This window comes from Sipha flava, unplaced genomic scaffold, assembly GCF_003268045.1.
Source record: "Sipha flava isolate LNK unplaced genomic scaffold, YSA_version1 134_pilon_pilon, whole genome shotgun sequence".
Classification (NCBI taxonomy): Eukaryota; Metazoa; Arthropoda; class Insecta; order Hemiptera; family Aphididae; genus Sipha; species Sipha flava.
The window spans coordinates 2,269,592-2,297,315 of NW_020271760.1; the positions used below are offsets into that span (position 1 = coordinate 2,269,592).

At 31.1% G+C, this 27,724-nt stretch overlaps 1 protein-coding gene across 6 annotated transcripts in view; it reads right to left on the minus strand.

The window, feature by feature from the left end:
* The window catches only part of LOC112679348 (pyrokinin-1 receptor-like), a 76,175-nt gene that overhangs the window by 3,578 nt on the left and 44,873 nt on the right, over window positions 1-27,724 (minus strand). For 5 of the 6 annotated variants that reach the window (XM_025549121.1, XM_025549120.1, XM_025549118.1 and 2 more), the window contains 4 exons: window positions 27,315-27,596; window positions 24,924-25,140; window positions 18,080-18,383; window positions 8,317-8,543 (listed from right to left, as the gene is read on the minus strand). In XM_025549121.1, coding sequence (XP_025404906.1) covers window positions 8,317-8,543; window positions 18,080-18,383; window positions 24,924-25,140; window positions 27,315-27,589 — 1,023 coding nt within the window. In that variant the 5' untranslated portion in view covers window positions 27,590-27,596. Of the gene's footprint in view, window positions 1-8,316; window positions 8,544-18,079; window positions 18,384-24,923; window positions 25,141-27,314; window positions 27,599-27,724 lie in introns of all 6 variants that reach the window. The other variant, XM_025549119.1, reaches the window with a different exon arrangement.

Genomic DNA, 27,724 nt, shown 5'->3' on the forward strand with positions numbered 1-27,724 from the left:
TATATGAGTAAAGTACGTATATTGTACATAAAGAGACAAAGATACTTAAGAATTTCATCGTTTTAATTTTCGTTAGCGATATTCACGCGCGAACACATTTTTATTCTTTGTGATTAATACGACAGATTACATATCACTTAACACTACGATGATTATTATATAACAGTGCTTAAAGCATTCCTTAGAGTTTCTACAGGGCGTATTCAAGAGCTCATAGTTCTCTCCCCCAAATATCCACCTGGGGGGTTAAACATAATAATATGTTAATAGTTCTCACCCCCAATGCTCTGGGAATTAATCTGGGAAATAAATTCCAGTCGCATCAATTCACACGAATTCAAATTTTCACAAAATAATCTTAATGCATTCACAAATATAGTACAAACGTATAAAAAGAGTTCATTACAAAATATTCAAACAATTCCCATCACGACGCGTGTTTTCGACTATAAACAATGATCGCATTACTTCATCATTACTATGTAACGTAATTTCAGAAAGTATTTGTTTCGAAAATAAAAAACGATTTTGCTTTTGAAAGATTTTTAAGCCTTGCGAATCACCTACAGTTTTAACAGTGGTACCGTTTTTTATCGCACACTCAAAATATTTAACGATGGTATTATTTTAAGCTCAAAACTTATACATTTTTATTTCATCACCAATAATCTTCTTCCATTGGTATCAAATACACGATATTTGCATACATTTTCGCATGGTCAGGTGTCGCTATAAAGCTCTTCGTCTTACGTTTGCTTGCACGTCATCGTTTCTGCTCGTACACGTCCACGCACACACACAAATATAAATTATACCTACACATGATGTATATATATACACAGTGTGTTTGTGCACGTTTATTGCATAATGTTATGTATTGGTGAACACTAAAATTCACACAAGACCTTACTAAGACCACATTAACTATAATAAGATCTCTTTAAACGGATTTCAAAATGTCCAATAGTGTGATGCGTTTTTAATACGAGTATTATTATAATGATGATAAATTAGATACATCTGCGTGTACGGAGTGCATAATTACGAATAATTTAAAATTTGATTATTTATAAATATTAGTCATGCGAGACCGACTGAAAAATATGATTAGATTTGGTTGTTGGATTAATAATATTATTCGGAATAATTTCACATATATATGTACTCGTATTGTTTCAATGGTGGTCTATGTGTACGTGAGGGCATAATGTTTTCCGGCGATGGTGTACTGAGATCGTGGGTTCATAATGTAATATTATTACACACAACGTTTATGATTTGTTTACGTGATAAAAATCACACGAAGTTCACCATAATCTGTTAGTGACAGGTCATATACAGACCGTACTATTGTTGTTTTAAAAGATTTATTTTTTCTGTTCACTCTAGCGAGTGGAAAAGTAAATATGACCGAGATCTCGAGTGGATCTCCCAGTGGACTTGAACGTATATATTATATGTGAACAATAAAACATTGATTTCTATAGAGTAACGTGGCACACAAGTACAAAGTAACGATTGCGTACAGTGTACACAGAGGTGGACAAGCAGGGCAGTTCAGTGCTGTACCCACACAAGCCCTCCAGAAATGTTATGCTACATTTGTTATTTTAATGTTTTCTACTAGTTTATATTTATTTTTAAAACTTATATTCAGTCGAGCAATGAGTGCCTCAGTCTGCACATAAGCGCACGTATGCGCATGTACTGCAGTCATTGCAAATTAATTCGAAAACACGACCGATCGTAGTAATCATAATTATCACGCATTGTTTTTATCCCGTACGGATATTTTATTGCACCCCACCACCGTCGTAACGCTAATAAGGTGAAAAAATGTCTGGGTTGCTTAGCAAAGTCAGGATCTTTTTTTTTCTATCTCGTAAGTATAAAATGTAATATTTACAGATAAAAATGGTCAAACGTTTATGTGATATTATTGGGTGACAGTTGTAATCAACTGATGAAACAAATGTGCTTAATGAAATACGAATTACAACTTACAGCGTGGATTTTGTTCAAATGCGTTTACGGTCGTAAAGGAAAAACATTAATTTATTATTTGTCGTCTCACGTTTACAGATTTATATTTCTCGTTTACTTGTAATATTATATTTACGACCATTGGCCTGATAAACCAAATATATAGGTAAAAGTTAATTAATACTCTCTAGTCCCTTGGTGACTGTTTATACATCATTTGAAGTGTTTATGATTTCGTGTTTGGTCAGCATTAACTACTGTGCACATACCTACTGCAGAACCATGAACAGAGATTTAAGATGAGATTTGATATTTGAGTGTGAAATTGCCCTTACAGGTACATACGTGTACTCACTTAGAGAGGAGTGAGTCGCTGTGCTCGTTACCGTGTTATGATGAAAACTTAAGGTGTGCACATTTGTAATCTCCGTCTTGAAACGTACAACTTAACAAATGTACGTATAGTAGAATTAGAGCACTGTAGAAGCAGGTATGTGCATCTGCCATTTTGTGTGCAAAAGATTGTAAGATTATAACCTATTATCATATCTTGATATTATGAGAATAATATTAAACTATAATTCAATAATGTTATAAATGTAATAATTATTCGAGTTATTTCATACTTTTTTAGTTTATTAGTTAATAGTTATTACTTAACCAATTAAAAAAAATATATTTTTTCATATCTCTATAAGTTACTCTATAAGTTTTTTAAGCTTGGTAATAAAAAAAAATTATTTAAAGGAGTTATTGTTTTAAAAACAGGGTTAGGAACAAGTCACTTTTTCAACTTAAAGTCACTTATTTTAAATATTTTTTATTATTATATTTATTATTTAAATTGCTTTTTTGTTATATTATTCAGGTTTACAATAGTTATGTTTTTATTTATTTTACTCAGTTTATTTTTAAAAAAAGGCTGTCAGTTATAGTGTTATAAAAAGATCTCTGTTATTTAAATTTATTCTACAGTTATATTATTTATGTTTTACTTTATAAATGTATGCTCAAAGTACAGAAATAAATTAAGTTCATAGAAGTTTATGATTTTTTATTTTTTATTATTTATTATATTTTATTTACTTTAATACTTAATTATTACATTATAAAAATATTAATTAAATAATTAACTATATGATGTTACCTAGGTATCTATTTATATATTATATTATTACTTCAAAATTTTAAGTAAAATACTTTCTGGTTAACCAATTTTTCAAAATAATTGGTCACTATTTTCAGATCACTTTTTTAATATTAAAAGTCACTTTTTTCACTATTTTTTTATACTTTGTCTGTTCCTAACCCTGTAAAAAGAACTAATTTTATTGCAGAAATGTGCTTACAGATTCTAAATTTGAATTGTTTGTATTTCCTAAAGAATTTGCATTGGCAGAAACAGTATCTACAATCTGACTGGAAACATTGTCATCAGTAACAGGTCTCTATAAAAAATTATGATTAAATTAATTGGACTACTGAAGCCTAATTAGCTGAACTATTGAACTACTGCACGTTCAGCAGTTCAGAAAATAAAACCAACCCTGAATTAATCAATCTACTCACTATCTACTTCAACATTAATAATTATATATACTTTAAGTAATTTACTTTATACAAGGATTTTCTTGAGGTCATTATTGTTTTTGGAGGGTTAGGAAAATCAAAAATAGTTGGAATTGCATTCCATTTCAACTTTTTTAATCCATCTATTCGATTTTGTTCAAACTGATTATCCTCAAAATGAATCTATTCAGGTAACAATTTAGTATCCAAGGTGAATATATAAATGAAACAACTAATGTGTTTGATTACATGGCAAAGTCGTGCTGAATCAGTTAGAATCCTTTTATCCCGTCTACTATTAACTACCCAAATTTGTCTACGTTTTTGGTCTGTCGGAAACCGACATAATCGATAGCCTTGACTGATTCGATTAGTACAATTTACTGCAGAACAGGACATATTAACAAAACCTAATTGAATATTTAAATAACTAATAAGTGAATACCTAAGTGGCTAAATAGTTGTAGAAATTTAATTTGTTATAACTATTTTGAAACTGTAATTCAGTAATCAGTATATCTATCATAGTTAATCATTATCATTTATCAGTTTTGTTGCACATAAAATGGCGGATGCACATACTCATACTTATAGAGCCTTAAGAGAATCAATTTTGTGCTGTTAGCTTTAACGTTAGAGTAAACTGACCTATTTTCGCACTTAAAAGGCAGAACAATAATTGGATCTTCTTGTGGTTTTTCTAACGGTGTTTTATTTATTAGCCAGAAATGAGTTTTTTTTTTTAATCATGTTGTACATATTTATGATTTCTTTAAAAATTAAAGTATCCTAACCAACTTCTACGAGAAAATACCGATAAAGTTCTTCTCTTTAAGTTTAATTATCTTGCTTTAATATTAATACAGTATTGGCTCTAGTAAACGCAGATTTACTATGTTGTACGTTTTTAATTTTTAAATTTAATGAATTTTACCAAGCGCTGACAACATACTAATAGCTACATATGCAGATGATACTGCAATCTTAAGCGACCATAGTAATAACATCATAGCAGCCTCCAATCTCCAATCGCATCTTATAAAAATCGAAAAAATGGGCATTCAATTGGAAAATAAAAATAAATGCTGAAAAGTCCTTTCACGTTCCTTTCACCTTAAGAAAAGAAATATCCCTGTCCTTCACTTCAATGGAACGGCAATCCCAATTGAAACTCAAATTAAATATCTGGGCCTGAGACAAACGTCTCACCTGGGGTCCCCATTTAAAAGCAACAAGGAAAAAACTCAACAGTAGACTGCACCTCCTCCGTCCTATCCTCAAATCAAATCTTTCCCTTAGTAATAAAATAATTTTGTACAAATCAATGTTAAGACCCATTTTCGCATACGGAATCCAGATATGGGGCTGTGCCAAACCATCACAAATAAAAACAATACAAGCATTTCAATAAATTACTCTCCGTTTACTAACTTCTGCTCCCTGGTATGTTTCCAATAACTCACTCCTCAATGACCTAAAAATTGAACCCGTTACCACAGTTGCATCTAAACATTATAAAAAATTCCACTCCAAATTAGCAACTCACACCAACCCCCTCATAGCTAATCAAGGTTGAGCAAACTAACCAAATAATCCCACCCGTCGATTAAAAAGGCGTTGGAGCAGGGATTTACTAAATCCCTGACTCCAACGATACACGAGGATTCTGTCACTGAAGAGCCTCCCTCCTCATATGAATTTGTAATTATTTTTGTCACATTTTATATCAAATTTGCTTATTGTACATATGTTACAGATTGTAAATTTTCTATTTGAATAAAAAAAAAAAAAATTTAATGAACATTTGCCACTAAAGCATTAGGGATCGACAATTATACATAATAAACTCATATTGAAATAAAAAAAGACGAAGAAAGGAATATAATTATTTAACCGGAATAAATGTGTGGATCGACAACGATGTTTAGGATATACGGATAAGACAGTCATCGATATTGCAAGAGCTTAGTTGGCATGTGATGGACAAACGGAAAATTAACGAAGTCCGAGCCTCATTACTACTTAGATATTGGTGATTATATATTTCGGAAAATAAGAGGTATTACGAGTTTAAATACAGTGGTCACCGCTTAATGTAATCACGGTTAATGTTATCAGTCGTTTATTGTTATCGAAAAGTATAAGTACGGGCTGGATGTATACTTATTTGTGTAAATTATGACGGCTATTGTAATCAATACGCCGCATAATATTATCAGTTTGAGGTCATAAAATCATAATTTCGTAAGATACAATCAAAGTTTTCGTCGAATTTCTTGAATATAAATGTCTATACTGTTATTTATTTACCGTATATTTATCTACCTTTCGTTCGTATAGCATTAAGACAGTACCGTCGCTGTCTGTCAACCAGTATCGCGTTTGTATGCATCGTGTCGCGTGTGAGTGAAAAAACGAAAAAGAAATGACCTAACAATTTATGAAAAAATTTCAATACTACAACGTTACAATAATTTACCAAAAATGAGACAACGAGAAGCAGCTATAAAACTACAAATTTCGGAATCATTATTGTGTAAATTATTAAAAAAAACGAATTGAAATAGAAAATTCAGCAACATTTAATAAAAATCCAAACATAAAGAGTATACGCAGTGGGAAAGAAGAACAGGTTGAATCAGCATTATCATTATGGTTTATTAATGTTAGAAAAAATTATGCATGCATTAATGGTTCAATATTGCTTCAAAAAGCTGTAGAGCTTGCAAAAAAATGGGTATAGAAAATTTTATTGCCTCAGAAGGATGGTTTCATCAATAAAATAATTTTATTTTTAATAACTATGTATTATGATTATAAAATTTGATGTAACACTACATTATTTATTTTTTTTATTTAACGTAGGTTTTATTATTATTTATAGCTTTCGTTTAATGTTATCAATCGGATTATGTTATCAGTTATGTCCCGTACCAAAGTGATTGTTACCAAAGTGATTTGATCAAAACGAATTGATAATTAGTAATTTAATGACGATAGCAGTTTAATGAAAGGGGAATTGATTTCTTAATTTCTTAAGTATAAAAATATAAAATCTGTAAACATTGACGTGAAAAATATCAACACAATATGAGTATAATATGAGGAAAGTTTAACGATAAAACCCCCAAGGGAGTGAAAATTACAATCTGAGATTTAAGAGATACCAGCCGCAGCAGCATATTTTAAACAGACCGGATGAGTTTTTTCTTCGATATTTTCTACCCCTTGAATAACAATGAGTGAATTGGTATAGCCGGATAACCTCAATGCTATGAGATATTTTAAAATTAAACGGTTCCAGAAGTACCAAAGGGTAAAGGGTGAAGTAGGTAACTGTACATAATCAGGGCATACGTGATCAGGGCCGGCGAGAACTTTTGAGGGCCACGGAGCTGATCGGTTCCAGGCCCCATTTACTTGCTCTTATCTGGCCAAGATATACATAGTACATTTTGTACTTACTTTAATACACTAAAAATATTATATAAAAGGTTGAGACGATGGGCCCTCTCGGACGTACGAGCCCTGGAGTTCTAAGCCCTTCCTATCCCACCCTCTCGCAGGCCCTGTACGTAATGAGCAATTGATTTGAATGACTGCATTGCTTGGTTTTTGAAAAATTTAACATATGTTTATCTTTGTGATGATACAGTTTCTACGAGAAAAATAATCCACATAGAAAATTCGATATTCATCATATATATTCGTCATTCGAAAAAAGAGTAATAAAATGTTTCAGGTAAAATTACACGAACGAACACTATGGTATGCGAGTAGTTATACGATGAGATATTAAAAATATTATTTTTACAAGTATTATAAGTTTTTTTTATAAAAACAAAAGTTTTTATTATTACAATGTGTACGCATCATTTGAGTGATTCAAAAAATAATTACGAAAATGTTACGCCTTATTTTTTATGCTATTAATTTCCCAACATAACAACAAAAATCTCACATATTTAAAATTTAAATTTTCTCCTACTTCATTGTCTTCACACGAAAATATGTTTTCATAATAAGCTTTCCAAATGTCATTCTTTTCCGTCATTTTTCCCGCATACGCATACAGCTGTTTTCATTTAATTTTAATTTTAACCCACCATTATTATTGTTATTATTATTATTATTGTCATATTTACATATTTAAAATTCAATACTATGGGTAATATTTCGATTTCGTGTTCAGTGGTAGTGGAGAAAAAACAAACAACCCGGATGTGATTTCAGTACCAAAAGCATTAAAAAATTATATTTCTTACAGCCGATTGCGGTATTATATTAATAATGTTACAATATCATCCGGACACGCATCAAAATTAATCACGAAACGTGAAATGCTGCTATTAACTCGAATAATAAAAAGTTGCATATCATTGTATTAAGCTCACTTAAAAAAAACAATTTTTATATTTATCAAGAATATTATCATATACGTCATTAACACGTGCTTCGTTCAGACGTTTCACTGAGATCGATGGGATCTGACTTGGGATGACCTGCGCGTGACGTATGATCAATATGTGAAATTCTGAAATTCGACTTTTGCCAAATACTGGTCGATAAAACCGTAGGCATGCACAAGTACTTATCCATAAGGAGGATCGATATAATAATCGTACCGAACGTGTTATTGAAAAAAATTAAATAATTCCTACTGGATAATACCAACGACTAGCTCAAGTATAGAAATACATTTTGCGGTGATTCAACAACCCTCACCTCTCCTCATGTATTTAAATTATACGTTGTATTACATACCTTGAATGCCGTGCGGAATTTCAACGACATGATGTGATACAGAATCGGGTTGATGGTGGTGGACATGTAGTATAGCACGCCAGATACGTACGTGGTGATGCCGTAAAGCTGATGCAAGAACGGAATGTCCTCGTCCTTAGATGATGCGTGATTGGACCAGAATATGGCAATCAGCCGTTGTGCGTGAAACGGGGCCCAGCAGATAAAGAACGCCACGACGACGGCCACTGAAATCCGTCAAAAGATAACGATATTACATAATATTATCATTCGACGTTTATTTTCGCATAAGGAGAAAATATTTTTGGTTTATATAATAATTTATCAGCCACTTCAGACACAATTGCTATTAGAAGTGCATCAAGTGAATAAATTCTAAATATTGAACGTACATATTTTATTTTCGCCGAAATTAAAATGTAATGTTACATGAAATTTGTGTACAAGTGTGTAATTTGATTGGTGTTTTAACATTGATTGTTTTGCGTGATAGTATTATCAAATTATCTGAAGCGATTTTTGGTGATAATTTCATTTGTTATACAAATAGATAAGCAGTAGCGAATTATATTTTTGGGGTTAACTTGAAATTAACTATATTTCCAATTCACTTTATTCGCAAATGTTAGTATATTAAAAATTGCAGTAAGCTAATTTGTCAAAGTGTGCACATTTGTAGTTTTTTTAGATAGTTTTTCAATACCGAATAGTTTATTATTCATCCCTACGATTTTCGCAAAAAAATTAATTTGGAAAAAAAATTTCCTGCAAAATTATATTTTGATATTTCAACTCTCTGTTTTTCATTTTTAATATCGAAGAATAAATAAATAATATAAATTAAAATAAAAAATATAAAAATAATTAATAATAAATAATATAAGTATACATTTATATCAAGAAATTTATATTTTAGAAACAAATAAAAACACAAACTTATAAATAATTTTTTTTGAAAATAAAATATATTTCATAGTGATTTAAAGGCGGTTTTATTTTGTTTTCAACATAGTAGTTATATAAACGCGTATATAAAAAACAGTGTCTGAATAGTGAAGATAAGGCGAAATATCTAAAAGTAATAAAAAAAAAATAATTTATCGTTAATAAAAAACAATTCATTTGAATTGTCATCAAATTAATTATAATAAAAAAATTTACTCATAAAGTAGAAAATTAATATTGTAATTAAATTGATAAATGATTACACTTATTATGTGAGTATTTTTTGAATTATTATTTAAAATTAGGTTGTAAAATATCAATAGAAATTAAAGAAAGACGTTTTGAATAAGCGTTAAAAAAAAATTAAAATAATATCGTTTGACAATATTATAATTGGAAAAGGGTTTTTGAATTATAGTATAAAGTATTAAAATGGTTCTTTTAATGTATAAATTATGAACATAATAGGTGTCGATTTTACCCTCATAACGATAACCTTTAAGATGGAAAATAACGATGTGTCTGCTGTCTAGTGATTTATGGGATGTAATATAGGTTAGAATATTCGTCAAATATTTTAAACACGTATATTATTGTTAGGCGAGAATAATATTATTTTGTATTTTACATTATCTTTTTCCTTTCTTTGTATACCTATTAAGTATAGGTATACTATGCGACAGTATAAATACAGTTTTTTTTCTTTTTTTTCTGTTTACATGGAAACTAAAATATTGGAAAATTGTATTTGCAGTATGATATATATACTCGATTAGAAATATTTATTCAAAACTATAATTTATATCTTAAATAGTACAATGTAGTGGTAAAATGAATATTGGATAAATGTAATGAACGCATTATGATAATAACATGTACTGCGTCTGGAATTCAAATGAAAAAAAATTTTTTTTTCTGTCCGACTGGAAACGGTATTATCATCGGTGCAATGATTGTAATGACAGCGATTTTTATTTAAGTATTTTGTGAAATTAATTCACAAGAAAAAATGTTCAAAGTTATATTAGTATTTTAATCAGTGCCATGATTTGAGGTAGTCAAAGGGTAAGTTGCACTTGTGAATATTTCACTCAATCTTAAAAGAACTTTTTTTTTTTTAAAAAAAATGATGTGTTGAAAACCAAATACATAATTTTTTTTGAGCAAATAGTTATAATTTGAACATATGTGAACATCTTTACCCCGCCTTTGGTTAAAATATAATTGTTAAGAACAAATAATTATTCGCATTACGTCCTATAAAATTTAAGAAATCGTCTGTGTCTTTGTTTTCTTATCTTTAATTCGTTTACTTATAGCTTAATGCAAGGGGTACACAAAAAAAAAAAAAAAAACTGGTTTGTGATAGAAAAATATAGAATTTAATTTATTTAAAATTGTTCGTTTTGAGTATTGTTCAATATTTATTAAGTACCTATTGTATTTTTATTATATAAAATTGAATTAATCATCAGAAAACTTGTCATGAAATGTACCAGAAGTTTTTAATCTATCAGATTAAATTTAATTATAAATAATAACATATTATACGATAGTAATGGTTATTATGAAAAAAAAAGTTCATCAAATTTGTACAGGAGAGTACACGAAGTTTTCGAAGCGAGTGGTCAGGAGGCACGCGAATGTAACGCTGGTAAACGCTGGATATTGTCTTCGGCTGAAAGTTTGGAAATTAATATGTTTTCCACAGACAAACGAGATAAAATCGTCTAGAATATGATTCTCGCGCCTGCACGGGACAGGGATAACAATTATGAAAACGGTTCGTATTATAACAATTTAAGATTGTTAATTTAAGACTACGATTGTTTAACGTCAAATGAATGGTCGCGTGATGACGTGTGTGGGAGTAAAACAAATTATCGCGTTCGTGTGAAATGTTCACGACGTGTACATTTCAATAACGTTGATTGTGCAATAATAATTTTAATTAGTGTACAAAGTAATGTAATTAACACCAACATATTAAGTGTAGTAGATTAACTTATAATAGGTGAGCTTCTCTTATTCCACGTTTTACTGATTTTCGTAAAACGACATTAACTTCTTTCAAAACAAAAAAAAAAGACCACCTTATTCTGACAACATCCGTTATTTTATGGCAGACAACAGTTTAATTATACAACTATATCTTTTCGTGCATCGCATAAAACGCGAAACACATAAAATATAAGTCTCTCGCAAAGATTTATTTTATTATTATTATTATTATTATTATTAATTAACGACGTTAAACAAAGCTCTTCGGTATTTCTATCGAATACTGTCAAATATCAACTTAATTAAATATAAATCATTATTGGACTTTATATCCATTTTATTATGTAATTTTAATTTGATTAAAATTCATGGTACAAATATTATCGAGAAGTTTGAATTAGTAGTTTTAGTTCTGTATACCATATAGTTTTTTTTTCTTAATTTTGATGTAACTTCATTAACTATAACATTTATTAACGTTCATTGTTGTTTTCCTAATAAACCAGAGAAGATATAATTTTATATTAATTTTCATGAACAATATAGATTTGGCAAAATTAATTTATTAGGATAACGAATTTTTTGACGATTAATAGTTGTTGACTCGTAATTAATAAAAAAAAAAAAAAAATCGTAATATTTTTAACGTAGCGGTAATAAAACGGAGGTGATATTTGTGATATTTGTGATTTTAAAAACTTTTGTGTGGAAATAAAGACAAAGAAAACTAACCAAGTACATATTCAAAAGTAAAATGTGATATAATTGTATTTTTAAATAATTAATCATTTTAAGAATTTCCTAGAAAAACCACTGCACACGTTATTTTGGTGTCCCGATCGTCACAATATTTATGAAAATAGATGAATCGTATAGGTATTGAGTTCACATGTAGACATTTCACTTTTCTAGAGAATTTTTATTATAGTAATTTACATAGCTTACAACATCTAACGCATAGGAAATTAAATATAAAAAATAGTTTCGTAATAATTGGATTATATCGCTGATATTACAATAAAAGTAATAAGTTGACTTGATAGTTTTGTAATTTTTTTTGAAGTGAATACTTCTTATGCGAGTCCAGACCCGTTTAACGCTCAGCGTTAAATGCACCCCCCCCCCATCACTCCTACCTACTATGTGAGAGTAGAGTGTGGAGCGATATAGTTGACCTTGACTTGCAGTCTGATTAGTGTAAATACTTCTCATAAAAAAAAAAAAAATCCTCAAATGTTAAATAATTGTTGCAAATTTGTAACTCAATAAAAACTTATATTCAAAGCTACATAAAAGCTAACAGAGAAATCATTGTATCAAGCTCATCAAGAATTGGGGATATATGTGCTGTAGAATGCAAAAAGAAATATGTTTCGGATTGTCAACTGATATTGATAGCTATATACATTTTACTCATCGTATGTATGCGAGATATAAAGCTCTTTGTGAGTAAGGCGTTACTCGAGGAAATAACTGGTGAATCGGTATATTATTGCGATCGACCTGTAGTTTTGACAGGAGATTTGAATGTAAACTTTTCATTGCCAGAGGCTTAACCATTGCTCGATTTCTTTGAAAAAAAATTCTCTTTGAGAATGATAAACAGTAGAAATTATCCTACGACTAAAGATGGTACTACCATTGATGGTGTATTTACCAGGAAACTTGAAAATATAGAACTAAAGCATTTTGTATCATACTTCAGTTATCATAATCCCATTAGTATTACCAGACTGACAGAAAAGCAAACTGATGACAATTCCATAAATATTTAAATATTTATTACATACATTTTATATTTGCCAATAAAACGAAAGTTAATGAAAATGTTACAGAATGTTGATTTTCTTATGTAATAATATTTTACTGTAATTATATTTAAATATCAGATAAAATCATTCCCTTCTTTACTACTCCTTAATAAAAGTATTCACTTCCGACGTGCATGATTACACACAAACAGTTATTTTTTTGTTTACTCTCAATATTTTATTTCCGTATCGAATTTGTTCTTTAACTAAACATCGCGTTGTTGTGATTGTTATGAACTTTTCATCCTGTAGACCAACCAAACATACATTTTAGTTGGCATTTATTATATTTTGATAGGTTACTGATTTACAGGCATCTTTGAACTAGATATTATGTATTTGGCTATAATTCAAACATCAAAGTTAGCAAAATTAGTTATATGACTTACGACATTCGGATAATGAGAAAAGAATTCGAATAAGTTTATAATTCTCAATCTTAAAAGTTGAAATAATAATTACTTTAGTTTTATTTTTTAAGTAGTAGAAAATAAGCAATTTATATAGAATTTGGTCGGTTCCACAAATAGTGCTTGAAAAAACGATAATAATTACCTTTAACTATGATTGACCGGAGAAAATTTGTTTATTTGAATTTCTTGATATTTTGAAACGAAAATGTTGCAGCTTGCTGTGAATCGGTATACCAAATCGTTACATTTTCGCGCATCAATCAATCACTTGCGTGCAAAATTCTTTTAAGCCCAGGAGAAGCAAGCTAAGTATAAGTTTTTACGACCAGAAACGGATAACAGTAGCCTGGCACGAGTGGAAAACATTTTGTTCAGACCGAATCGCCTGTCGGCAGGCCATTGGACGCCCGATAAACTACGTGGAATTTTGTCGTAAAAAAAAAAAAAATAACCAAACGTTATCGTACCGTCGCTAGAATAATTTATTCAGATGTTAACGTGTACCAAGGTACCATAGTATTATTTAGACGAATAGATATGTGTAGTGTACGTGAACTAACCTAAAACAGTTGAGAACGATGTCGATCAGAAATTTCAAAATATTGACTTTGTGCGCTGAAAAAAGTATTGAAGCGTTCAATTTTAAATTGTGCATCCCTACTGTACGGATCCGGATCAAGATAAGCAAGATATGGGGGGCTTTTTTGAAATTTAAAGGGCACACGTCACCCGCGATCACTAATATGGCTTAAAATATGTATTAATTATTTATAGGTTTTATTAATTTTAAATGTATTTTAAACAGTGATCGATAAGTTTATGACGTCCAAAATATCCAAACTCTGTTTTTTTTCTAACTAAAAAGAAATCCAGTCTAAAAGTCGACGGTATGTGATCGGCATTATTCATTTATATATAAAAAAAAACGCTACACATGAATTGCGTCCCAAAGATATTTAACGACTACACGAATTGCGTCCCAACCATATCTAACAACTACCCGAATTGCGTCCCAACGTAAAAACATTATTTTCCTTCTCATTTAATACAGACTTAGGACTGTCGATAGTAAATTACGACTATCGGTAGGTTAAAAATATTGTTTTTTTATCATTGTAATACAATGAGATGTAAGTAAAATAAAATGTGTAAGTTAATAATACAATAGTTTAAAAAAATATATATATATATATATATATAAAAAGTTATAATGTGTGCTGAGTAAAACATACTGTTAATCTTGGGGTGGAAGGCTTCACAACTATTCGTAGTTCGAATTATAGAACATGAGTACATTGCCCATACAGAAGGCGAGAAGTCACAATCAGGCTTTATGTATGTATTTAATATATAATCGGAAAATTGCTGTACTATTTCATTTTCGGGTAAAATGGATACAATATCGTCAGTAAAACAATCCTCCACTTCATCTGGTTTTAAAAATGGGAGACCAAAAAAAATATTTTAAAAAAATACTGATATCTGAATTTTTTTTGTATTCTTGATTTAAACCAATCGTTTGAATTTTCCTCCGCCAACTGTGACCTATATAAAACCTGCATCCTTTCATTTGAACTGATGGCCACACGATTAACAAAGATGAGTGGATTGCTTTTTCAAAATCGGCATATATTATTAAGTCATTTTATAGTGTTTTTAGAGTTTAAGTTTTATTTAACAGAGGATGAAGGTTACACAAACGTTTACACCAACACACGATCGAAATCGAACTAAAATTATTATAGGCTTTACAGTACGTTTATCGTTCATGCGATCGTTTAAACAAAACCGGACGCAATTCATGCAGTAGATTAGATAATGCCGGACGCAATTCGTGTACCCGCTTATCAAATTTTCTATTTTGGGACGCAATTCGTGTGTAGCCAAAAAAAATTTACGATAAAATGTTCGCATCCTAATACCACGGTTGCCTTGGCGGCGCGTTTGGGGTCGTTACTAGGGTTCGGTTTCGGTTGATTTTTCGGTCGGTTCGCGCACTGCGAATAAATTACAATCAATGGCAATCATATTATCTGCCAGCGGCACTGATCGTTGCGTTGAGTCGACGAGCGGTGGCAAAACGATTTTTAACTGTACCACTGCTGCGGCGGCGATGCGTTTCGTGCGCGGTTTATGCGGAAAAATACGTCGTCTTAAGGTACGATTCCTATGCACGCGTCTTGAGACGCGCGGCCAACGCGGCGCGATTTAATTTTAGCCGCGCCGGCACTACTTTACATGTTTTTAAATATAACCGATTCCTATGATCGCGGCGGCCGCGCGCTTCTACAGCCGCGCGGCGACGACCGCTTCGAGAGCAGTCAAATCGCACGAGACGCGCGGCCAGAAGCTAATTATTCGTATTTTAATTTTCAAAGTTCGAGATTTTGCGAACACTGTGTGACACAAAATGTCTTCAAAAGTGTCATTTACTGTGGAAGAAGACATACAATTGGCTGAATGTGTTAGGGAACATCCATGTTCGTATGATCTAAAAAATGCCAACTATAAAGATCAATAAATAAGGGACAATGTATGGAAGCTTATATCAAATAACCTGAATAATAAAAGTGGTAAGTAGTATACCCTTTCAAATTTAATAAAACAATTAATAACTTTGTTTGTTTTATCATATCTTTATAATTTAAAAACTATGTACGATTTTATTCATGTTTATTTTTAATAATTTTATTATGATGTATTGGCATTTTTAAAAGTTCTTTTGTTAATTTTATACTGCATTATTAATTTTTATTAAACGAGAAGTTAAACACAATTTACTATGAATAAAAATGGTTTTATACTCATTATTTAAAAATTAATATTATCTAGGTATATTATGAAATGTAAATTATACTACAAACATATATTATGTTAAATTACCTCAGCGTGATTGCTAGTTTTAGCCGCGCGTCTTCCGACGCGTACATAGGAATTAATATTAGACCGCGTGGCTAAATAAATGACCACGCGGCCAAAATTCAAATCACGCCGCGCAGTCGCGCGTCTCTAGACGCGCGCATAGGAATCACACCTTTACGCTTTTCGATACTCGCATTGCCGTCTACTACACGCAGACCCGACTCGAGGGGTAGACGACATAGGCCCACGTCTAGGGTGGAATTTAACATTTTTAAACCATACATTACTATTATAGATAAACTATTTAAACTTCTATATTTAAAAAAAAAAGATATCAATCTTAGTACCTACTCATATCGAATTATGTGTAGTAAAAAATAAGACCCTATAAAATGTTTCGTTCTATTTAAATTAGTAGTGGTTTACTTGTCTACAGACATATTGATCTAATCAATTGTTATCTTTACATATATAAATATAATGAACTCAGAATTAAGTCTATATTAGTATTGCCTAAGTAAAAAAAAAAATTCATGTAGTATTTACATGTAAGGGATGGCAATACTTATGTTTGCCTAAGTGTGAACAAACATTCGAGCCGGGCCTGACTGCACGTGTACGGTATGACCTTAAAACGGTATAAAAGATGTACGCGCGTTCGCGTCGCGAGCTGGCAAATACGCGAAACCGTTATACTGTGGTGTGAACCGTTTACGTCGTTTCTCTGTACTTAAATCTCTGTACGTAGCGAAAATACGAATAAAATAATATTTCCGCATCCTAACGGCAGGGTTTGATTTTTACTTTTCTTACACCCGCGTACTTCGCGATCGGACATTTTTATCGTTTTTTTTTCGCGTACGGGTGAGAACGCGAGTTTCTAAATAATGTGAATCAAAACACATGTCATGGTCGCGTTAAAAACGTCTCCTTTCCGTATTACTATATGCGTTTAGATTTTGAAATCATTTGAACCGAACGGGATTTCGATCAAATTTTCGACTAAGACTGGATAGCATTAAACGTTGTTTGAAATATTAAGTAGTACAAACAAAAACTATTCAAACGAAATCCATAAAATAAAGATAATATGGTCAAACAAATTTTTTTTCGTGATACATCATCGTATTGTACGTTATTGTTACACCGTCCTATTAGTCGTTTGATTGGAATGAATTCTTACGTAATTTAGTATATTTTTTATATTTTTTATTATTACGTATGTTCCATTTAATTATATTCAATATTTGATGAAATAATTTTTCCGAAAGTTTTTATAACAGATATAACAGAGTTTCCGATTTCTTAACGGAAAACCGCAACCATAGAAGTAATACCGTTTTACTACGAATCGTTACATTGGAAAATACACTTGATGTTCACTTATCCCGATTTTCGGAAGTGTATTATTAATCGACACTACAATTAAATTGTACGGCTATAAATGATACCGAAAGCGAGCAACCGAGGGATGATTGCCGAAAGTTAACTTCGCGTCTTGTACGATATCGTTTTAAATATAATATTAAATGACCGACGATCATCAAGGACAACGGTATTTGAGAGGAAAGTTTTAAGAAAAATATATTGATCGGTATTTGATAGTGAAACGAATTAATGGGGAAAATTGTATAATTATGAACTCCAAATGCAGTTTCAAACACCTGATATAGTTAAGGAGATCACAAAAAGAAGGCTCAAGTGAGGAGGCCACCTCAAAGGTGTACTCACCGAGCATTTTAAGCACTTTCGATGACGAGTTGGCCCTGTACTCCGGCGACGAGATCTTTTTCTCGCCGCAGGACGACCGCACCGTTATCGTGCGCTTCAGCTTGTCCGAGCGCCGGAGACGCAGCCCGATGAGCGCGTACAGCACCGTGATGAACGTCATGGGCAGCACGAAGAACAGTAGCGTGGAAAGCGTAAACGAAACCGTGGACAGTTTCACGTCGGTATCCATCAGCTGTATCGTTTTGATGTTACACTGCGTCACCTCGGGCATGCCGTCGTACGACGAGACTGTGAACTGCAACGCCTGCAAATAGTCACACGTCACCGGTTTTCGCATTATTATTGTTAATTTTAACCTTTTTCGTAAGAAATTTGCGCATCGTTCAATTTTTGGGTTATACATCGATTTTTACTATAGAACCAACAAATGTGTATATACTACTCAGGGCCAAAGCACACCACAGGTGAAATAAATAGGTTTCATTTTGTAAAAATGATGGGACACAACAATGTACCAAGTATTGCTTTGTAAAAATATTTTTAGCGCCCAATGTAGTTATGTATTTATTTATATTTATTATCAATTAATTTTTACTCAAACTATATCTTATGTATACATTTTGTATTTAACTATAAATTTGCTTAATTGAAAGAACACATTTTTTTTTAAAATTCATTTTTAATAAAATAATCAAATTCTTTATAAATTATTAAAATCTTAAAATTACAGATTAATTTGTATTAATTATATAATTATACCATACTTCTATTGTTCGGTATGTTAATGTGCAAATGACGTACGATATTTTGGTACAGGTAAACAAACGATACGCAAATGCTTTACGGCCGTCACACGCACACGTGACGGAAACGGTTTTTCCACGACCCCACTATCCCACTACCGCCGCGGCGACCGGAACTATCGTGTATGTGGGTAGGTTCGTGTTTTGTCCGACACGTCTATGATGCGATACAATCCGGTTAGAAACGATTTTTTCGTGAAGAGAAAATTAAGGACGGAACGATCAAAGCAAAAGGGATGATGTAAAGGAGGACGTCGAAAGAACAGAATATTTCCGGCACCGAAAAATACACTATTGCGACAAACCGAACGCTCATACGATTAACGTTTCGAAAAACGAATAAATGAAAAATAGAAATAAATAATTATTTTCGACACGGAACTAGAGAACGATTTTCCAAAGTTTCTTCTATTCCCCTCGGGATTCGGCGTACCTATAATTTACGTTGTATATTTATAATTACTTCTAGTCGCAGCGAGGTAAAATTTTATTGAAGTTCATTATCTTACCCTGACGTACGCTATAAAATAGTACGGTAGATTATTATTTTATTGAGTATAAGATGAACGGAAGAAAAAAGTTCGAGATGTAGATACCAAGCTTTATCAAATACAATTTTTCGAAATTGGGTTAGAACTTAATTTGAGATATCGATATTTGATACAACGGTAATTGAATATTTTATCTATAATTAGATATTTGAAATATATTAACTCGATGGACTTATTTTTTTTTTTATCATTTGGTTTCGTCAACTCGTAATGAATAATTCACTATAACAAATTGAATTCAGATCGGAATGGTTTTTTTGTGTTTAATTTATAAATATTTACTTCAGTTATTTGTTAAATTTGTATAACCTTATCATTAACCTTGCGACAAAAATGTAATACTTTTCTAGTGATGAAAACTTATTATTATTTTTTTAAATAATTTTAATAATTAAACATATTATATTATTTACTGAATTTCAAAAATTTAAAACTAAGTCATTACTATGAAGAATTTATATGTATGAATCAAATTTACAAGTGATTTATATATTATTTATTTTTATTGGAAAGATATTTTATTGTCTATCGATATTCGTTCACGGGTATTATATATTAAAACGGTGGTCACAAACGTTTGTATTTATTAAATTGACAAAAATCTTAATTTTATTCATGTATTTTCCTTCGAGACCGATCCATCAAACGAGTGAAACAACTAAACTTTACAAAGCGCTTGCATTACATAAAACGTATGCAACACATTGCAAAGTAAAATTATTACCGAGCAGTAATATTCTCGTAAAATGTAATGGGAATTTGAAATGTTTCGGGGTTTATCTAATTTTCGTGATTAATTATCATCAAACAATCAATTATTTTAACGTTATAATATTCGGATCGAATATACAGTTTCAATTCCTACTACAGCATGCTGCTGGTCTGTCAATAGGCTTAAATTTCAGATTTTCTTCTAAGTGCTCTTCTTGTGATGATTTTTCTATTAATCTCTTTATTCGATACTCTTAAATTTAGTCTTTACTGGGTAACGTACTCTGTCATATATAACCGTGGTCATTATATTATATTTCACGATCCGTAGCGTGATAAATGTAAAACAGCTTAAATTAAAATTAAAATTAGTTGTACAACGTTAGTAAAATGCCGCTATATTTTATTATGTAAACGCCGTAAATGTTTGTTAACAAAAGACAATTTACGTAGTCAGAAAGTAATTATTTTAGTATGTTCTTGGATGGTTTATAGACAAAACTTTGTAAATATTATAGTTTGCGCATAGTTAATAACTAATCATTAATTCGAATTTCGTTAGCGGCTACATCGATAAGCGAATATTAATAATCCTGTTGTGTAAATTATCGAAAATGGACTCGTATGCTTCACTGTTTTCTTGTTTAAATTATTTTCTTCTCGTATACCAAATATTTAATTAATTATTGCAAGTAAAATACAATAACCGGGTTCTTCGTTACCAATTAATATAATAATAAGAAAACTGTTATAAATCTCCATAAATTTTCTAGTAATATATTTAATGAACTTATTATGTTCAAACAATAAACTCGTTTAGTATTATTTTGCGCATTAGACAAAGGTTGGAATGGTATGACGAAATTCGACGTTTTTGTTACCGGCCCTGTACTTGTGGTTATATTTAGAAGATTCTAACGCACGGACAGTCAGACCTTTATTATTTATGACCAACGTTTAATAAACTATCAATTTCAAGGGATTCGAATATAAATTAATATGCTGGTGTAGGCGTTCGAAGATTATTACAGTAGGTCGACGGCTTAGAATTAAAATATCTCCACAGTAATGTACAACAATAGATAAGGGTCTCTAGAAATTTAACAGCACTTGAGCATATTAGAAAGCCTATTGTGATGAGAGAAGGAAGTATTAACAAATTTCGAATCAACAACAATAGTATAAATTAATGTTAGTGTCCATGGAAACTTTATTTGATGTATACCTTCAAAACTCGTTAGTGACAAAACAAGTAAAATATAGTCTCAAACAGAAATGTAAATTACATAAAAGAAACACGATTAAGGAGCATAGAGAATTAGAATAGTTTAGAATTATTGTTTATGAATGAATAAATTTAAATTAAAAAAAACATAGTTTTTTTTTTACTATTTAATGAAGAAAATATACGATTTATGCTATATTCACAATAAGCAAATGTGGTAAAATAAAACGGATGAATAATAAAATAATATCTGAAGAGAGAGAGAAAGAAACCATTCGGTAATGTATCCTATTAGATTAAATAGGTACTCGTAAAATGTAATAAACGTTTTCTATTATCCTTTTTACCAAATTCCTAGTCATTCAAAATTATTAAGTATTTTCAAACTATAAAATTTATATTATTATATAATCATTGAATGTAATATATATTAGTTATTGATAGTATTTTATTTCAATTTAGCTATAATGCTATTTCGAAACGAAAAAAAGAAGCAAAAAATTGTATTCATCGGAAATACATGTTATAAAGTTTGCATATATTTTAAGTAAGTGACACGTTGTTTTTCTTTTAAAAGTATTGCCGAAAAAAATATTTCATAGTTTTTATTTATTTCAAAAATCAATTTAAAGGGTTCTAGACACAAACTGAATTTATTATTGTATTATATACATATTGTTATATCATATTCGGAGAAATACATTTATTTTCAACAGATGGTTTGGTCATTTTTATTTCGGAAGGTTCATAATACGGGTTATTTGATAAAGAGTTTTGAATGATTTTAAGTAACGACTAGTTTTGAATTTTATTTCTATAAATGTATATTCATGTAAGTAAACGATCTAACCATATAATGATGATTTAAATGCTAGTTATTTACAAACAAACGCTGGTCTCAGTGTGAAAACTCTTAAGTAACTTATCAGTGTTAAAAACGTGAGCATGAGTTATTATATCTAAAAAATACATTTATACATATTTTCTATCTGAGAAAATTATATATTATTAAGATATTTAAATTTTAAAAATAATATTTGCGTTTCTTTTGTTTTAGAAAAGACTAAATGCATTGGCCATATTCAACATTTATAAGGAAGTTGAAATGAATCAAGTGATAGATAAGTTAGCTAAAAATCAAGTCGACTGAAATTTATTTTATAAAATTATATTTTATTATGTAGTATGAAATACAATATATATATACTATAACATACGACTATATGAGTAAATAAACTTCTAATAAGCTATCCTAGTTTATATAGATTATGCATAAATTGTAGACCCCTTCCAAAAAAATTTGAAAATACGACACTGAAAAACATAATATTTTTTTTTATTTCATTATTGATTTTTGTTTTTATAGATTTCAGTAAAATAAATAAAAAGTTAAGTAAAAAAAAAAAAAAGTATACGTAAAATATAAATGGATTTCGATAACATTTTGAATACGATCGAAATAATATTTGGTTTTGTTTCTACAGATCAATCAATATTTAATAAATAGGTTAACAAATCAATAATCCGTAGTTGACGGTTTATTCAGATAAAAATTATGCGATATCTTTGTAAGTAAATTCTAAAAATGATATAGAATTTCGCAAACCAAACGAATATTAATACATATATAGAAAACCGTATAAGCTTAATGCAATATTTGTATTACATTATTGTCAAAACAGTATTAAATATTCACATAGGATCTTTAGGATTTGGAATAAGATTTTATCGGACATAACTTGGTTTACTTGAAAATTTTTAAGAAGAAAATGCGCTTTCGTTCAAAGCATTTGACAATGATTTTATAACGATCGAGTCACGGATGAATTAGAAAATCAAAAAGCCACCACGCTGAATATCGAATATTGAAATCGACTATCCTCTCACGATCGAATGCTTCCCATGACTACGGGATTTTTGAGACTATGTGTTACCTTCACTTAAAAATCTTCGTATTGGTTAGACAGTTTTGGATAAGAACTTTATCCTACGGATAGACGTACTTGCGCTTTCGGCGGACGACCGCGCGTCGTGTGCTCAATCGGATATTGCTTAGGAATCAAACACGATAGCTATTACCGTTTTTGAAAACGATTTCGGGACTTTGCTTTTCGAAGAAAAGCAATTTTTAAAACGGCGAACAGCAGAAGAGTTGTATAATATCTCTTTCGCTTAATTAACGCAATGGTTTTCAACTTAGGGGTAGCAACCCCCAAGAGGATCGCGAATCATAGGTTTGCGGATCACCAAAAATAATGGATGAAATTATTTTTCCATATTATTAAAAATAAAATAAAGTCAAACGCATCGTATTGAGTATCACAGTATTGAGCCATCATGTATCGAGGATAACGTTTCAACATCCGTCCATCGATCACAGTGGTCGGATGCTCAAACCACTAGTGATCAACACTAGAACTCTCGGGGATCCGAGGGGAGGTGCGCGGTAGTGCAACATGATTGCTCAATTTTTCCTTTTTTGACCCGACTAATTGCACTACGATTGCGCAAAAAATGTGTAACATGATTGCACCCCTAGCCTTTTTTACCTGATAAAATCACAACACCATTGCTTATCAAATTATATGAGTATATACTATACTATGTATAATAATTTATGTACAACATAAAATAATGTATATAATACATACTTTCTATAGTTTGGATATACATGCAATCAAACTATTAATTCACAAAATGTACATTTTCAAAATCGAAATGAAAAGTTGATTGAGCTAATGATAGTTATAATAATAATATCGACTAATAACTCAGTAAAGAAAAAAAACAATTTTTAACCAAATCAACGATGATAATATGTTGACAATCCTAAGCATGTAATAATTGTGAAGGAAAATTATGAATTAATAAGTAATAATATGTAGATAAATTATAATACTTATACATAGTATCAGTGGCGTATACAAGGGGGGTGTTTGGTAGATATGACACCCCCCTTGAGTCGTATCATATATTACATTATTATAGGAATATAAATAAATCGATAATACAATATGAAATATAAAATGATACACACTACTAATTACATATATACAGGTTAACATTATCGCGATTGCGACAATACGTAACGAAAATTATTCGTTTACGTTTTCGTGCAACACAAAACGTTTAATAATAATAGGTATTGTAGCATCGAATACTGATATTCGAATAGTCAAATATTCGAATAATTTATGGTAAAGCTATCCGAATTCGAATATACATTACATCTCTTTTACAGACATTATGTATACATATTAATTAATTAAAATAAAAGTTTTAGTTTGTACGTATTATATATAATATTTAATAATTATAATTAACACCCCCCTTCAGAAAATCCTAGCTACGCCACTGCATAGTATATACATATTATTATTTGGTGCGCAATGGTGTTGTGATTTTATCAGGTAAAAAGGGATCAGGGCGCATTCGTGTTGTAAATTTTTTGAGTAATCGTGGTATAATTAGTTGGGTCGAAAAAGGAAAAATTGCACAATTGTGTTGCAGCCGCGCGCGGACGGGGACGAACGGCTGATCGCGGACACGCTCACCTGCGGTATGGCGAACATCACGGCCACCAGCCATATGATGACGATGAGCTTCACGGCCCGGGACAGTTTCGACATGCTCTGTGCCATGAACGGATGGCAGATGGCCACGTACCGCTCCGCCGTGAACGCCGTTATGGTCAGCACGGTCGCGTTGGCCGACATTTCGGCGAACAGCCCTCGGAGTTGACAGAATATCTCGCCGAATATGTATGGGTACCTGTGAACCGGGTGATTTTTTTTTTTTTTTAGTACGCGTGGCCGGTAAATAATAAATAAATACACTCTATCGGCAGCTGCTTGCGACAAGCGTTAGAAAGCCACAACGCCGACAGGAGGTTTTCCGGGGCCCGGGGCAAGTTTCGTAACGGGGGCCTAGAAATGTTTTTCATGAACGCAAAATATATTGTCTTGGACGCCCTCTAGTACTCGTACGCTGTATTTTTCCAATTGTACATGAATTATGTAAAAACATTTTTTCTTTGCACGGACATTAGGACGCTAATCAGGAATAATTTGGACACTAATGAGCACTATATTTTATCATCAAAGCGTTAACAATATATTATTATCTATTAATTGATCATTATAATACTGTTTATATTACAATAAAGGTGTTTACTGAACATAATATTAAAATCAGAGATTAAAATACTAGTTACATTTTCACATGAGAGGAACAACATATTATTTGATTTTAAAAACAATATTGTATAGTAGGCTTACAAATTGATAAATTTCATGAAAGTCATGGGGTCCCTTAGTTGGCAAGGTCCTGGATAGCCACCCCGTCTTCCCTGCCTTTCCACCAGCTCTAGGTGTTAGGTTAGGTTGAAAAACGTGTTGATCCCGGAAAGGCGTATAATCACGAAACCGTGATGGTGCATGGGTATCGTTTGAAAACCGTGGTCGATATGACAGGATGTGTGATAAAACCCGAGCGCTTTCATAATATTAAATGTTCGCATTTGCTTAACGGCACGAGTGGACTGCAATTTAATTTATCGTATGCGTGCACGTAAATACATACATCTATGACGGTTACGGCTCTAGCCTTGGGAAGACCTTGGACACTGACGGGATGGACCGTTTGGGGTAGGACGTGTTTATTCAGATAAAATCAACTAAAATTAATCAGAAATTTCGAGAACCCTGAAAACGAAAAGAAAAAAAGAAATTGAACACGAGTGACTTGAGGTGCAGTTTCTTCAATATAAGTTTCAAACATTCTATTGGTGATAAAATTGTTAAAACCGAAACATATTTCTTTACGATAAAATTTACGTGTTTTATTATCGAAAAATAAGTTGTTTGACAATGGGCTTCTTTATTTTATCGTATTGATTTACAATACTTATTGTTGAGCACACGTCGACTTTTAAGACAATAATATGAGCAATCAAATTTTTGACTTTTAACTTAATCAAATAGATAATTTTAATATTAGATATTCAAAGCGTGTATGTGGTTGTCATTAAAAAAAATATCGCGTGGCTGATGTATCTATTATAATGATATGTAAATCAACGAAGACAGTATCCGAAAAACTTTATCACTACCGAATTGTATGACCTAATCATCAAATTTGTCTACATATTATTATTATGTAGCAATGGAAGAAAATATATATTTATATTGTACTATATAATATGAATTAATATGTGTAACACTATATTGTAATTATTTTAATAATATGAATTAGGTGTACATAATAGAAAATGGCTATTGAAAATATGTCCTTATTAAACTGTTATATATAATATGTGTATGTGTGTGTGTGTGTCCAACCTATTCCACTCCAAATCAATGTACATTAATTTATATTTATTTTAAAAAGTAGGCAACAATGTTAAAATAATTCTAGTAACATTATTTTCAAAATATCACAATTATTGAATTCGATTATGAGTTTATACTTTACTGATCGAATCATATTATTTGTCATATAATAGCAAATTCTTAATTTACTTTTTACTGTAAGACATTTTTTCCATTTTTCAATCCTCAAAATAATTATTGCCGTAAAAAGAAATACACTTATGGAAAAATGCTTGAAAATTATCGAAAAGCAAAGTAAAAATATATAAAATATTCGAGAAATGTTTTCAACTTTTACGTAATATCATTAAAAGCGCCGGCGTAATTATTAGGATTTAATGTGGTTTGGACGGGAAACGGATGTGTTTTACAAGGAAATTCGTAATAAAATATCGAACGTTCAGAAAACTCACAATGTTTGGGAGTAGCGCAGTGATTTAGTGTTTAAAACCATACAGTTACGAGTTTTTCGAACGAAATTTTTAAATTTTTCTAAACAGAAGGGGGAAAAAAATTACAAAGCGATCGTGTGAACAACTGCGAACAATAATAACGTTGCAAATGGTTTTCACTCACTTGGACCAAATCGACCACATCTCTTGCGGGAGCCCGGACACTAGCAGTATGAGATCGGATACGGCCAGACTGAACAAATAGTAATTGGTCGCCGTGTGCATGTACTTGTGTTTGGCGATCACCAGGCACGTGATGGAATTGCCGATGACGCCCGTCACGAATATCACCGAATACATGATGATCATGGGCACGACGATGTACAGCGGATCCCGTTTCGGCATCAGGAAGCTGCCGCTCTCGGCGCTCATGTTACCGCCGTCACCGTGCAGCGACATCACACAGCTGTGCTCGGAAAAGATTAATAAAATCAACGATTTAGAACAAAATATATATAATAAAACTAAACACAGTACACTGGACCGAGATCAAATCATGTTAAATCGTGTAAAGTTTTGACGAACGAGTTTCCC